Here is a 12,767-nt window from a genome sequence, read left to right on the forward strand (position 1 = left end):
TATATAATATTTGCCCTCATACAACTCCTTTCAAGCCTAGTGCACTTTCCTTCGACCAAGGCTTATAGATCTATTTGTGTCATATGCTCGTGGTAAAAAGGAAAAGAAAAGTCAACACTTGCCAAATATTGGCTTGTTTTAGTAGAAAGTTGTCTCTTTCAATTACATGGTATAATTATGTTTAGGGAATATGTGTGGACAAATAGGGAGATGTATTCCCAGTGCACCAGCATGATGGCTTATATAGATCTCATCTGGTTAGCCCTGACTTCAGCAACTTTCCAACCCCCCAAGAAGGCCTCTGTGGTCCTTCTGGTTGAAATAGGTGACGGAAAGGGGTGTCTACTGCCTTTGAGCCTCCTTACCTCTTCTAAATTCCAGAACAAGGGTTGGTCTTCTCCTGCTTCCCGGAGAAGAATCAGCAAGTTCTGAAGAGGTAATCTAATCTCATAGGGAAAAGAAGCCTCTTAGAGTTGTCTTCTGGATACTTTGGGCTAATTTAAAATGATTACATTATCTCCCAACCAAAGCTTATCGATGGAAACATGATTGAATATATCATTTTAAAATATCACCATTCCCCTGAGGTGGAAAATGGGCTGATAGAAAGAACCTTATTCAGAGAGTCAAGAGACGGGTTTTAACATGTAACATATTAACCATATGTTAAGACATTAGCCATGCCTTAACAATAGATCATGTATTTTGAACATTTATTATATAGCAGGCATAATTCTTAAGCTCTTTCAGCTAGTCTGTACAGATTGAAATTGGTAATATTATTATTTACAATTTAAATAAAAACAAGCATAGAACAGTTAAATAACTTGCCTGGGTTATATAGCCACCAACACAGTGCCAGGATTTGGGTCTGAGATTTTTCCAGCTCTGTAGAAGGCTGCAAAATTCTATGGTTTATGTTACATTGATCAGAGTCAAGTAATCATTGTGCCTTTCATTGAATCTATGTAGCAAATACTATTTTAATTATGTCACATATGATAATAATAAAATTTCAACACCTGATCATGAACACAGCCAAAAGTTGACTTCCAACCCAAATTTGTCTGGAGACAGAGTTAAGTCTTTTGTTGTACTTGACTCTTTGTACAGAATTGAAAAGTAATTTCTTTCCCTGTGCAGAATAGCAAATTTAATGTTTTGCTTCTTTTAGATGGAACAATAGCTTTAGCTCTTCATGCTTTAAGTTATTTTCAAAGATTTACAAGTACCAAAAAGGAAAAATAACTCGAATATCAAATATTAAGTCAATGAACTCTCATATTTTCAAAAGTCAATAGACAGAGGTTGCTATTCAAAAATTCTGTAAATTTTTTATTTACTCAGTCTTCCACAATAATTAACAAAAAAAACCTTTAGACAACATACGTAATGAAATTACGTGGGTTCATGGTGGTGACAGCATGTTTTGATCTATTTGCAGTGATTATTATTTCAGCTGGATCACATGGGTTACTGACAGCAGAATATGTTTGCAATGGCTAAAAAGAGTTCAGAATGTTTCAGTCTTGTCCATCTGTGACTTTAGGGAAGACTGGAATATATGGGATTGTCCAAAGGTAAGGCATATTAATACCCCTGATATGTATTTCAGAAGGCTAAACCACAATATTGCAGACTCATGTATAATTAACATTTTATGTTTTCAAGCCAGAATTACTGCATCCAACTGGGCAATCCTTTACAAAATGCAATCTGTATTCACAGAGCCTGAATTTCTGTTAAATAAATAGGACACATGCTGTTTACTTGAATAACTCTAACTTGAAATTGAATAAGTATAAATGAGTCAATATGACATTGGAAAAATTAGGTATCTGGTTTTCAGTTAGGATGGTCATCCATCTTTTGAGCTCATAATATTAATAGTCAACAAAAGCAAAATAATGAAGATGAAACTATAAGATGTGCCTATTAGAGAAATAGATGCATTTTACATAAAATAATCATAGAAGTGTGCACGGCATGGTGGCACATGCCTATAATCCTAGCACTCTGGGAGACTGAGCCAGGAGAATCTCAAGTTTGAATTCAACCTGGGCAACTTTGAAACTTAGAAGAAGCTGGTCTCAATTAATTAATTAAAGCAACTAGTGTGTAGCTCAGTGCAAAAGCCTGTGCTCAACCCACATGTGAAAAGTTCAGAAAAGATACAGGGAATGGTCTATTTAAAGTCAAAATTGAAAAATAAAAATTTCAAAGGAAAGGGATATTACCAAACAGAAACCAAACATTTTCATTTTTAAATCAAAAGTAGATGACTAAAAACATAACATTAAATATTATATCAGATTGTCCTTTTACCCAATTATTTTAGGAGAGTATCTTCTCTTTTTGAGAGGTCCTTAAAATTAGAGACTACCAAAACAGCAACCAAATAAAAACCAAAATTCTAAAAGCTCTAAAATATGCTTGCTCCTATCTTAAACACTGAGAAATCCAATAAGTTTTCTAAATAGGAAATTTGATGGGTATGTTTTGTGAGACTTCAAATTATAAAGAAATGTTTCAGAGACCAGCCAGATAGCCCAGCGGACTAAAGTGCCTGCTTAGGCAGGCACAGGGATCAGTGTCTGATTTCCTGTGTTCCACGCAGGTCCTGCCCTCGGGGCAAGCTGAGACAGTGACTGAGACCAGGTGCGGTGGCGCACTTCTATAATCCCAGCACTAGGGAGGCTGAAAACAGGAGGATCACTATGAGTCCAATCTGTATAGTGAGAGCCTTTAGACGCTGTACTAACTGCATTTAAAAAAAAAAGAATTGTTTCATTAAACCAACTATACCATGACCTGTTTGATAAAGTAAGGAGAAAAGAAGAGAACAATCAAAGTATATCACTAAACTCCGTCTTGAAATTAGGACATTGTGTTTCACAAGGGAAGTGCCAGTTAACTCTTTTAGGAAATATATTAGAACTATAGTAGTCTACATTACCTAATGTAAAAATATTTTTAAAGCCACTACTGTGAAAGTGATTTGACTGATTCTGATGGAATGCTAGAAGCTGATACTGAGAAGAATATGTTAGAAGGTGATTTTTATCTCATTTACAGTTTGATTTACAAAAACAGATGTATCTTTAATGTAGTACCATAGCCCCTCAAAAGGAAGGAGGGAACTGGGGAATAGACTGATCTTTTTATATTAATTTAGAAACTATTGGTCTAATTAGTTAGCTTTTGCTGACTATATCTTTAACACTTGCACTACATCTAGCTATCAGAAACTGATGTTTAATTTTATTCATTTGAGAACTCTGAGACATCATTTAGACACAATTATTAGCTATTCTGCTCTGATGATACCATTAATAATAGGAAGTGTCGTCAGAAGCGATTATCAGCTACTTAGTCATTATTTAAAAGTTGATTGCTTTGGAATCTGAAATTATAATTATAAAAATTTGAGATATCCTAACCTAAACAGATTGAACACTTCAGATGAGCAGTGTAATATCAGTTTCTGCAACATAAACTTTGTCCAGAAACCTGAATAAATGTAGGATTGCGCTGTTTCAAAATAGTCTGATAAACACATGGATGAGGCACATTTTCAGATTTAAGAACAGTCATGTTGAATTTTTCAACATTTATTTTTGTTCTGAAAACCAATAATACTTATGGTTAAACGACCTATCAGTATATTATTCATATTGAGAGTCATTCTCAAAGTAAAGAGGTAAAAGGAATTGGCAATAGTAATTATGTAAAATTAGATTGGTGACGTTTCATTACAAATTTATAGTCTGAGAAACTTCTATATTTTTCTTCTGAAGAGGGTATTCAAGACAATTGTATTTTTATGGCTAAAAATGTTTTTTTTTAATCACTAGTGTTTCAAGTGTTATCTTGTTCTCTCTGAGGTACTTACTGACTTATCCCCACACGAGAAAATTCAAACTGGTTTCTTAAAAATGTATTATGCCCATGGCTTTTACAAGAGTCCACCTGCTCTTGGTTCTCCTTTGGCCTAATTGACTTTTTTTAACCCTTTAGCTCTATATTTTAAAATTTATTTGATACAGGGTCTTGTTACACAGTTCATACTCCTATCTGAGGCAACCCAGCTCTGGGATTACAGATGTGTGTCCCTCATGTGCTACTAGGGACCAAATTCAGGTCCTTGCTCTTGTCAGGCAGGTGCTTAGACCGCTGAGCTATCTCTGAGGCCTCTCACTCTTCTTTTGACATCTTTAGAAATCTCATTCTTCAAGTTAATGTATTTGCAAAGTAGGCGATCTACTCCAACAACCAACAAGGACCCAGTACTTCCATGATCCATGTACACTGAAGCACTGTTATGTCTTAAACTTGAGATTAAAGTTAGGTGACTTGACTCTGATCAGGCAGTTTAATCAGTGCCAAATATCCAGACTATATCTAAGAAAAAAAATTAACCTACTGATACTCTGTTTAATGTGATCTTTTGTTTTTTAGACCCAGGAGCACGTAGAAGAAAGCAGAACTGGCTGGGCTGGTGGAGTATGATTTTCTCTTTTTCTTATATTTTACTGACACTTGGCAGATTCCCAGTTATAAAAGGTTCATTACAATGTATCCAAATTGGAACTACTTGTTTTATAGAAAAAAATATCAAGGTTAAAAACACACAATTCAAACAAAATAGCTAGAGACAGGGGGTTTTGTTTGTTTGTTTTGTTTTTTGGTATTTTTTTTTCTTTGTGGTACCACGGATTAAACTCAGGACCTTGCACTTGCCAGGCAAGTGCTTATTCTACTGAGCTATGTCCCCAGACCCAAAATAGCTAGAGAGGAGGTATAAGTAAAAGTCTTAGGGTATTAACATCTCTTTGTTGTACATTTTCTGTTCCAGTGGTTTGGTGCCTGCATGCCACTGTTGGTATATTCAGTCTTCAATGAAAGGTATTCATTTTTATTAACAAGGGAGAGACACTATTTTAAGTGCCAATACATCCTGAGGTAGCAAGTATAGTTAAATAATTTTTTAAAAAGTAAGGAAAGTCTATCCAAATTCACTTTTCTACTGTACTACATTGCTGCAAAAATTAGCAATATTCCGTGAAAGAAACTCTATAAATTTTCTGCATTCTTGATCAACTGAGTCATTCCTAAGTCAGTATTTGAAATTTTGAGGAAAGAAAAAAGTTAATCTAGTAATTCATTCTCATTTTGAAGATTTCTAGGAAAGAATGAGAAAGGGCATTTGAAAACAGCTGCATTCTTCATGATTAAAATACAACTCGATTTTCTATAAAGTAATATTGCATGATGTGATTCTACAAAGAGATCAACAGTGGTACCAACAACTTTCTCAAAGATGTTACTTTGGACATTCATGTCCATTTATTCTGAAATGCTTCAGTGCTCAAACCACAGCCTGAAGCATTTTAAAAATCTATCCATTGAAAGGTCTTCTTACAAGCATTTTGAGGTCAATTGTCTCTTAAGATATCTAAAATTCAAATTGAACCAACCTTACTTTGTTTAAACATGACTTGGAAAAGTAAATGAATTAATGCAAAAGTGCCTTGTAAAGCTATAAAATATTTTTAAAGATGTAGTCCCAGTGGAAGAGCGTATGCGTCATTTGAGAGACGAGATCTTTTTCCTAGGTCTAAAGTGAAACCCAATAAATCTAGGGACTAAATGAGCCCTTTACCTGGGACCTGTGGTTTTATGACAGATCACATGTGTCTGTAGTTTTAGAGTTATATTGGGAACAATGTATTTTTCTTGTGTACTCCTTTCAATCTCTTACAATTTACCTGTCAGTGAACTTTCTAAATTTTAAAAGAGGACTTGTCAAGCTTTGCAGTAATAGCTTTCACACCCTTTCAGACTGCCTGCCTTATAATTCTCCTGCTCCCTTTCAAAGAGGGCACAAGCATACACAGTCATAATATATAACTTATACACAAATAAGTCATTGAAACAATCTGGAACACAACTAGAAATGTCTGTTATGTATACATTTGCTCAGATAATATTCGTATGTACATGTAGTGGGGGGAGCTTGAACCCAGAGCATCCCACGGTAGGCAAGCAATCCACTATTGAGCCACATCCTCCGCTCTTGTTTAAATATTTATTGAGTCTTTACCTAAAATAGACAGGCTAGTGATATTGGTATAAACTTAAAGAGCAATTTTAGATAGGTAATGCCTGTAGAATTTATCAGAGCTTTAAACTCAAGGAGAATTTTGGAAGTCGTCTGGGCCTTAGAGTAGGGCTGGGAGAATTCTGCCTAAAGACAGAGCAGCTGCCTGTCATGCACGATAACTCGGGTTCTGAACCCTACCCGAGTAAAAAGAATAGACAAATAATCAATAAAATTTTAGAATTAGATTAAATGGCTTGCCCAAAGTCACTGACTTTCTAGTTCTAGGCATGTAGCAATCAACTAGCTTTCCTGATCCCCTTTCCTCCACCAATGGCACGTTCTTTGTCTTAATTTCGGCAAACAACCTCAGTTTTTTTTTTATCAGTATTTGGTCAGAAAGATAACAACAAATTTGTTTAACTAAATTTCCTTTTGCTTACACCCCCCAAAAGGAAGTTGTAATGAATTTAGTGTTTAATCCTTTCAGTTTGGAAAACAAACATGGAAAGCATAATGCATAGACAGTAAAGCCACACTCAAGCTATTTTAAAAGAACTTTTTAAAAAACTGTACACTTTCTTTAGACTGTTGACGAAAGCTCTTGGCTAAAACATGAAATTTTCTAATTGATGCTTGGAAGCCTGAGCTTTTGACTAAATGTGAACTCAGTTTAGGCATCAGCCTTATGTCGGTTAACAACAAGATAGGACAGGCTGGTAAATAATCTTACTTTCCAACGAAAATATTTTAAGTGATTTTGCATTTCACCTGGAAATGAGCAATTTATCAGAAAGCCCAAGGACCAGTGCAGGAGACTTGTTAAAATCGAGGACAGCTTCACTGCCTGTGCTTATCTAAGGTCCAGGTGGGACACAGCTAGGAGCACTTAACTCAGAGTGCATTATGGGCCCGGCTCTGGCAAGGTGAGAGCGGAAATATTTCACACTCTCTTTACCTCACCCAAGTTACCTGACCATCAAAAGCAGCTGTCTTCAATGTGCGTAATGAAAGATAACAGTCTTTGCTTAGCAAAAGGATTCTTCCTGTTTGCCTGATTCTAATATTTTAAAACATAATACTCTGCCTTGATAATTTTTTATTTTCAATCGGCATGCAATTTTAAGTGTTTATTCTGAGGACAATTTTTAAATTGACTAACTCACTGAAAATATCGTGAATAATTTGTTTGTTTTACTGTGTTACCTTAAAGTGGTCTGTGACTGGGGTTTATTCTAATGACTAAAATAATGTGGAACCAATTTTTGTTTTTCACCTTAATGACTAAGAGTAAGACATTATAAAGATGTTACTAGTATGTGGTTATATTGCTATTTGGACAAAACTTTTTTCCGAAATGAAAGTATGATTTTGTCATGACTTATACTAAAAAATTTTTCATTTACAAAATGCAAACAAGTGTCCTATTCCTGGCCCTCTTGCCCCTTCACCTAAATTCTTAGATCTCACTGTGCAAAATCCTACCAAAGCTGTTCTTATTAATGAACATTATAGAAGAATAATATAAGGAGACATCAGTTTCTCATTATTCTATTTTGTTGAAGATTTATTACAAGAAAACCACACAAGTTTAGTATAGTTTATTCGAGCAAAGGCTAATTCATGAACTTACAGCCCTCAGAACTGAAAGTACTTCAGAGAATTCCACCTCATAATGCAAGTACTAAGCTGAACACAGAGCAAAATACAGAAATCACCTGATGGGCTACAGCTAGGGATCTGCCTTATTTAGTCACTGTGCAATGTGTTTTCTGCCCATATTTGACTGAAACTAAACCGTTTCTCATACTCCTCACTTAGGGTTTGCTGTTAGGTTGCAGTCTACTATATGTATAACACAAAGTATGAGGACAACCTTAGGTTGTTTGCAGAGGCAATGTGCTAAGACCTAGCCCACTGTACTATTTTCTTAGGGCCACACTAAGAAATTACACAAATCCGTTGGCTCCAAACCACAACAATTTTTTCTTTCATCTTTTTGGAGAATAGATGCCTGAAATCAAGGCATTAACAGAGCCATGTTCCCCTGAAGCATCCAGGGATTAATTTTCTTTGTCTCTTCTAGGTTCAGATGGCTCCTGTCAATCATTAGTGTTTTGCCTTTGTCTACTGTTCTGCCATTTTAATCACTGCTTGTGTTTCACATAGTTTCCTTCCATGTGTTTCTTGGTGGTGTAAGGTTTCCACTAATCTATTTTTTTTATTTTTTTTGTTTATTTATTTATTTATTTTTTGCGGAACCGGGGATTGAACTCAGGCCCTTGCGCTTGCCAGGGAAGAGCTTATTCCACTGAGCCATCTCCCCGGCCCCAAGTTTCCACTAATCTAGCATGATCATAGCTTCAATTCTTATCTTGATTATGTCTGTAAAGACCCTTTTGCCTGACAAAATCTAACGTTTCAGGTGGAAATGAATTTGGGGTAATATTCAGAGATATCACTGTAGATATATTGAATAAGGTGCATTTTAATGTTACATGTTTATGATCTTTTTAAGGGAAACATTATTAATTCTATTAATGGACATCAAGAATCAAATCAAATATGGTGCCCCCCAAAAGAAGCATACTGTGGCTTCCCCTAATCTCACTCAAAAACAGGCCTCAAACTAGGTGTAAGCAAGATTCAAATCTATAACTAGAAGATACTATTGTGTGTGTGTGTGTGTGTGTGTGTGTGTGTGTGTTTCGATGCTTGGTAGGTTTTGACTGGTTTTGTTGCTTGACTCAGAACATGTTGGCCCACAGACATATAGAAGGATACCAACTACAGAAACATGGTCCAAATTATTCATGGAACTATCTACTCTGCAATATGTATAGTAGGTCTTTCTTCATTTAATTATTTTATAAATTTAAAAAATCAGCAAACATAAGTCAATTTATTTTTATTTGGAGAAACATATGGTTTGTGGAAATTTGCTTTGAGGACATTTGAAGAATGTCAGTTATCTGTGCTGTTTAGGATGTTGAGTTGTATCTTACTCTGTTCCAAGCCACACAGAAATGTCTAGTACGTCTTAAATCAGTGGTCCTCAATCTTTTTAGCATCAAATTTAAATTTGATAGAGGGTAGTTTTTCCATAGACCAAAGCTGATGTTATTTTTTTTTTCATTAGTATATGTGTGTGATACATAATAGTCACATTCCCCAGTGCTAGCATCATTGCCTCAGCTCCACCTCAGATCACCAGTCATCTTATTCTCATAAGAAGTACAAAATCTAGATCCCTCACATGTAGTTTACCAAAGGATTCTTACTGTAATGAGAATCAAATGCTGGTACTGATTGGGCAGGAGGTCAAGCTCAGACATAATAGAAGTAAGTGATAGGAGCAGTCATAAGTACAGATGAAGTTTGCTGTCCCTCACACCACTCCTTCTACTGTGTGGACCAGTATCAGTTCACAGTTTAGGGATTAGGCACCTTTGCCTTACATAATTATGTGGCTCCCCATCACATACTGAATAGAAATAGGTGGGCTTCCTGTCTCAAGAAGTAAACTTCCCTCAAGATATTTTAATCTTCAAAATGTCTTCATTAGATCATTGATATTAAGTGCTTGGCATCAAACAAATCAAGAATTAAAAGTACTGTAATCTTAAATAAAAGGCACACTTTGCTCAAATGCCTCATTTTAAAGTTTCAGTTGGTTAAATATCAGCACTCATTTGTGATTCTTTTAACGCTTTCAAAAACACATAACTTTAAAACACAGAAAATTAACCAATTTTATTATCACAAACTCAAGTGTGCATAGTAACAGCCAAGCACTATTGGAAAGTGTAAATGCCCGTCAGAATCACTGGAATAATTGTGTTCCGAAAAGCTGGAATTTCAGATGCAAGTGATAGATAATGAGGTGGCACTGCTTTTATCAAAAAAAAATCTATGGTTTTAATATGGTTTGCCTTTTTTTAACACAACCTCTGTTAATTCCTTTCAGTTCTTTGTTTCGACACCATTTTTTAACTATGATAGCATCTCATACTACAAAATATTTAGCGACAAGGATGGCTACAAACATATTCACTATATCAAAGACACTGTGGTATGTTCCTTCTAAAATTTATCTCCTCAAAGATCATTCACTTGAGGTTGCTCAAATAACGCTCAGCTTCACACAACATAATGTTTGTCTTTTTATAGGAAAATGCTATTCAAATTACAAGTGGCAAGTGGGAGGCCATAAATATACTCAGAGTAACACAGGATTCACTGTAAGTATTCCATGAAGCAAGATACATCATTCAGGTTTTAATTAGCACTGACTGATGGGTGTACAGACGATACTGCAGCATCTCTCTTGCTCACAAAAGGAGTATTTTCATTACTCCCTACGTTAGTTCAGACATTAAGATTACACATTCTTTAGTAATTAGTTAATATGAATTCCTTTGGGACTATTTAATGGGTCCTTGTTTCTCTTCTGATGTCTAATAGGTAATTACATGAAAGGTATAAAAATTTTAAAGTAACTAGATGTGAAGGCAAACTTTATTCTTCAGTAAAATAAGCGAGTTTTAAAAATCAGTAGAGGGCATGTGATAAATATGGAAATTTTTTGTAATGATTCACTGTTTTTTAAGCTTAATATTATTAACTATAAGACCTATCAGTTATTGAAGAATTAAAGTGTACAAAATACTGTAAAACAGAAATGATAATACCATTTTACAGATGAGAAAACTGATACTCTGCAATTTTATTCGATTTGGCCAATGGCCACTCAGATAGTGGCATACAAGCTTTCATATCAAAACCACACTAAATCTAAGACTCTTGTTTTTAACAATAGGAGTCTTCTTTCTTTCAGCTTTTCCTCTCTCAATTTATCCTATGTATAGTCTAAATAAATCATTTTTAAATAATCATTTAATGGTGAAACTTTCTAATCAGGAGAATACACGTCCTGTGTGTCACTTCTAATGTAGTCCAAATCCAGAACTAGCCTCTTAGCATTCATGATCTACCTGAAATTAGCTGGAATTTAAGGAATAAAAGAGTAGGATCTTTAGTCTGAGCTCATAGGAGAGATTCTATCATAAACCTGTGGTCAATCTGTGAAGGTTTATGATGGTGAGCAGAGGAGTTTGGGTGTTATATGAAGCAACCATTACAATCACTAAAATAAGGCAAGTAACAAGATAAAAACAGCCAGGAGACTAACTTCAGGCATAATGTAGTTAGGAGTCAGAGAAAACTGAAAGCGAGAGGAGCCAGGGATGGTCACTGTGTGGTGTGGCGAGTAACAGTAGCACCCTGAACTAGAATAAAAGCAATGGAGTAAGGAGTTGGAGGACAAAGCTATGCCACCTTCTTTTCTATGTATGCATAGCAATTGGTATCATGTCTGATGCAAGAAGTTCAATATACATTTGATAAATGAATGAGGTGAAGGGGGAGATGATTACAGTAGACCAGGGCTGCACATGACTGGTGAATTACTACCCGTGAGGGGAAAAGATGGAGAACAGGCTGGCTGAACTGTCAGAGAAGAGAACAATCAGGAAGAGAGACATCACAGGAAAGCCTCCGGGAAAGGCGCTGAACAACTCCTTTACAGGTTGTTGGCAATGATGTGAGAAAGGCAAGCAAAAGATGGGAGTCATGTGACTTTAGTAAAGACACAAACCAGAAATATTCATGCTTAGAATGTAAATTTGGGACAGGGAATGAGACTAGCAAAGAAACTAAAAAATGTGACACTTTGTTATATTCAGACAAAGGTACAGAGCAATGAAAATCATTTCACTAAACTGAATTTTGCACTTCATGTCTAGATTCAGGCAGGTTAGGAAACCACCTACATGCTTATGTAGCAGTGTGTGCTCATGGAATTTGTCCTGCATCTGGGTGAATTAGCAGATTAGGGTGTGTGGAATCCCCATTTGTGTGCAGGTCCTTGATTTGTAAACTTTTCTAATCTCAGGGCTTCTCTAAAATAATTTAAGAATGTGTTTACAATCATAGAAAAAATAATGCAATGCAGTAAAAGCCATACAACTATTAATCATGGAAAAGAAAAGGTATAACATTAATTAGAACTTATCTTACATGACTCAAGATGAAATAGAACCTACCTATGACAAAAAGAGTACTCTATCCAACTTAACCTTTCTCAGACGATTTAAAGATCAGAATAAAAACCAAAAATTCAGTTACGAGCAGCAGTGGTTTGTGTATATAAGTGCCAATTAATAGTTTCATTAGATTAATGTTTGCCTATATTGCTTACTACATAACATTTGTAACAAAACTATAATTATTGGATCATCAATACTAAATAATTTCTGAATATATTTTCAGGTTTTATTCCAGCAATGAATTTGAAGGCTACCCTGGAAGAAGAAATATCTACAGGTAATTCCAATATTTACATATACTTAAATAAAAACACATCATAGTCTTCAAAACATATGGAAAAAAATTTGAAGGGTAAAATGTAATGAAAATCTTATTTTGTGTATAGTGCCAGAGATCACTGCTATGAGCTACTATTTTATTTTTGAAACTGGATCTTGCTAGACTGCCCAGGAGCCACTTGATCTTGGGATCTTTTTGCTTCAGCCTCCTTTCATGCTGGTATCATTTGTGAATTAATATAAAATAGCCAAAGAACAATGTATACTGTTACATCAGAATA

At 35.2% G+C, this 12,767-nt stretch overlaps 1 protein-coding gene and 1 pseudogene across 2 annotated transcripts in view; both read left to right on the plus strand.

The window, feature by feature from the left end:
• Fap (fibroblast activation protein alpha) overlaps positions 1 to 12,767 on the plus strand; it is a 70,901-nt gene that overhangs the window by 28,547 nt on the left and 29,587 nt on the right. For both annotated transcript variants that reach the window (XM_012514427.2, XM_023713726.1), the window contains exons 11-15: positions 1,445 to 1,580; positions 4,459 to 4,503; positions 10,068 to 10,172; positions 10,271 to 10,341; positions 12,431 to 12,484. In XM_012514427.2, the coding sequence (XP_012369881.2) occupies positions 1,445 to 1,580; positions 4,459 to 4,503; positions 10,068 to 10,172; positions 10,271 to 10,341; positions 12,431 to 12,484 (411 nt within the window). The remainder of the gene's footprint in view (positions 1 to 1,444; positions 1,581 to 4,458; positions 4,504 to 10,067; positions 10,173 to 10,270; positions 10,342 to 12,430; positions 12,485 to 12,767) is intronic.
• On the plus strand, positions 3,314 to 3,361 carry LOC111816456 (annotated as a pseudogene).

The sequence above is a fragment of the Octodon degus genome, unplaced genomic scaffold (genome assembly GCF_000260255.1).
Source record: "Octodon degus isolate 3935 unplaced genomic scaffold, OctDeg1.0 scaffold00032, whole genome shotgun sequence".
Lineage (NCBI taxonomy): Eukaryota > Metazoa > Chordata > Mammalia > Rodentia > Octodontidae > Octodon > Octodon degus.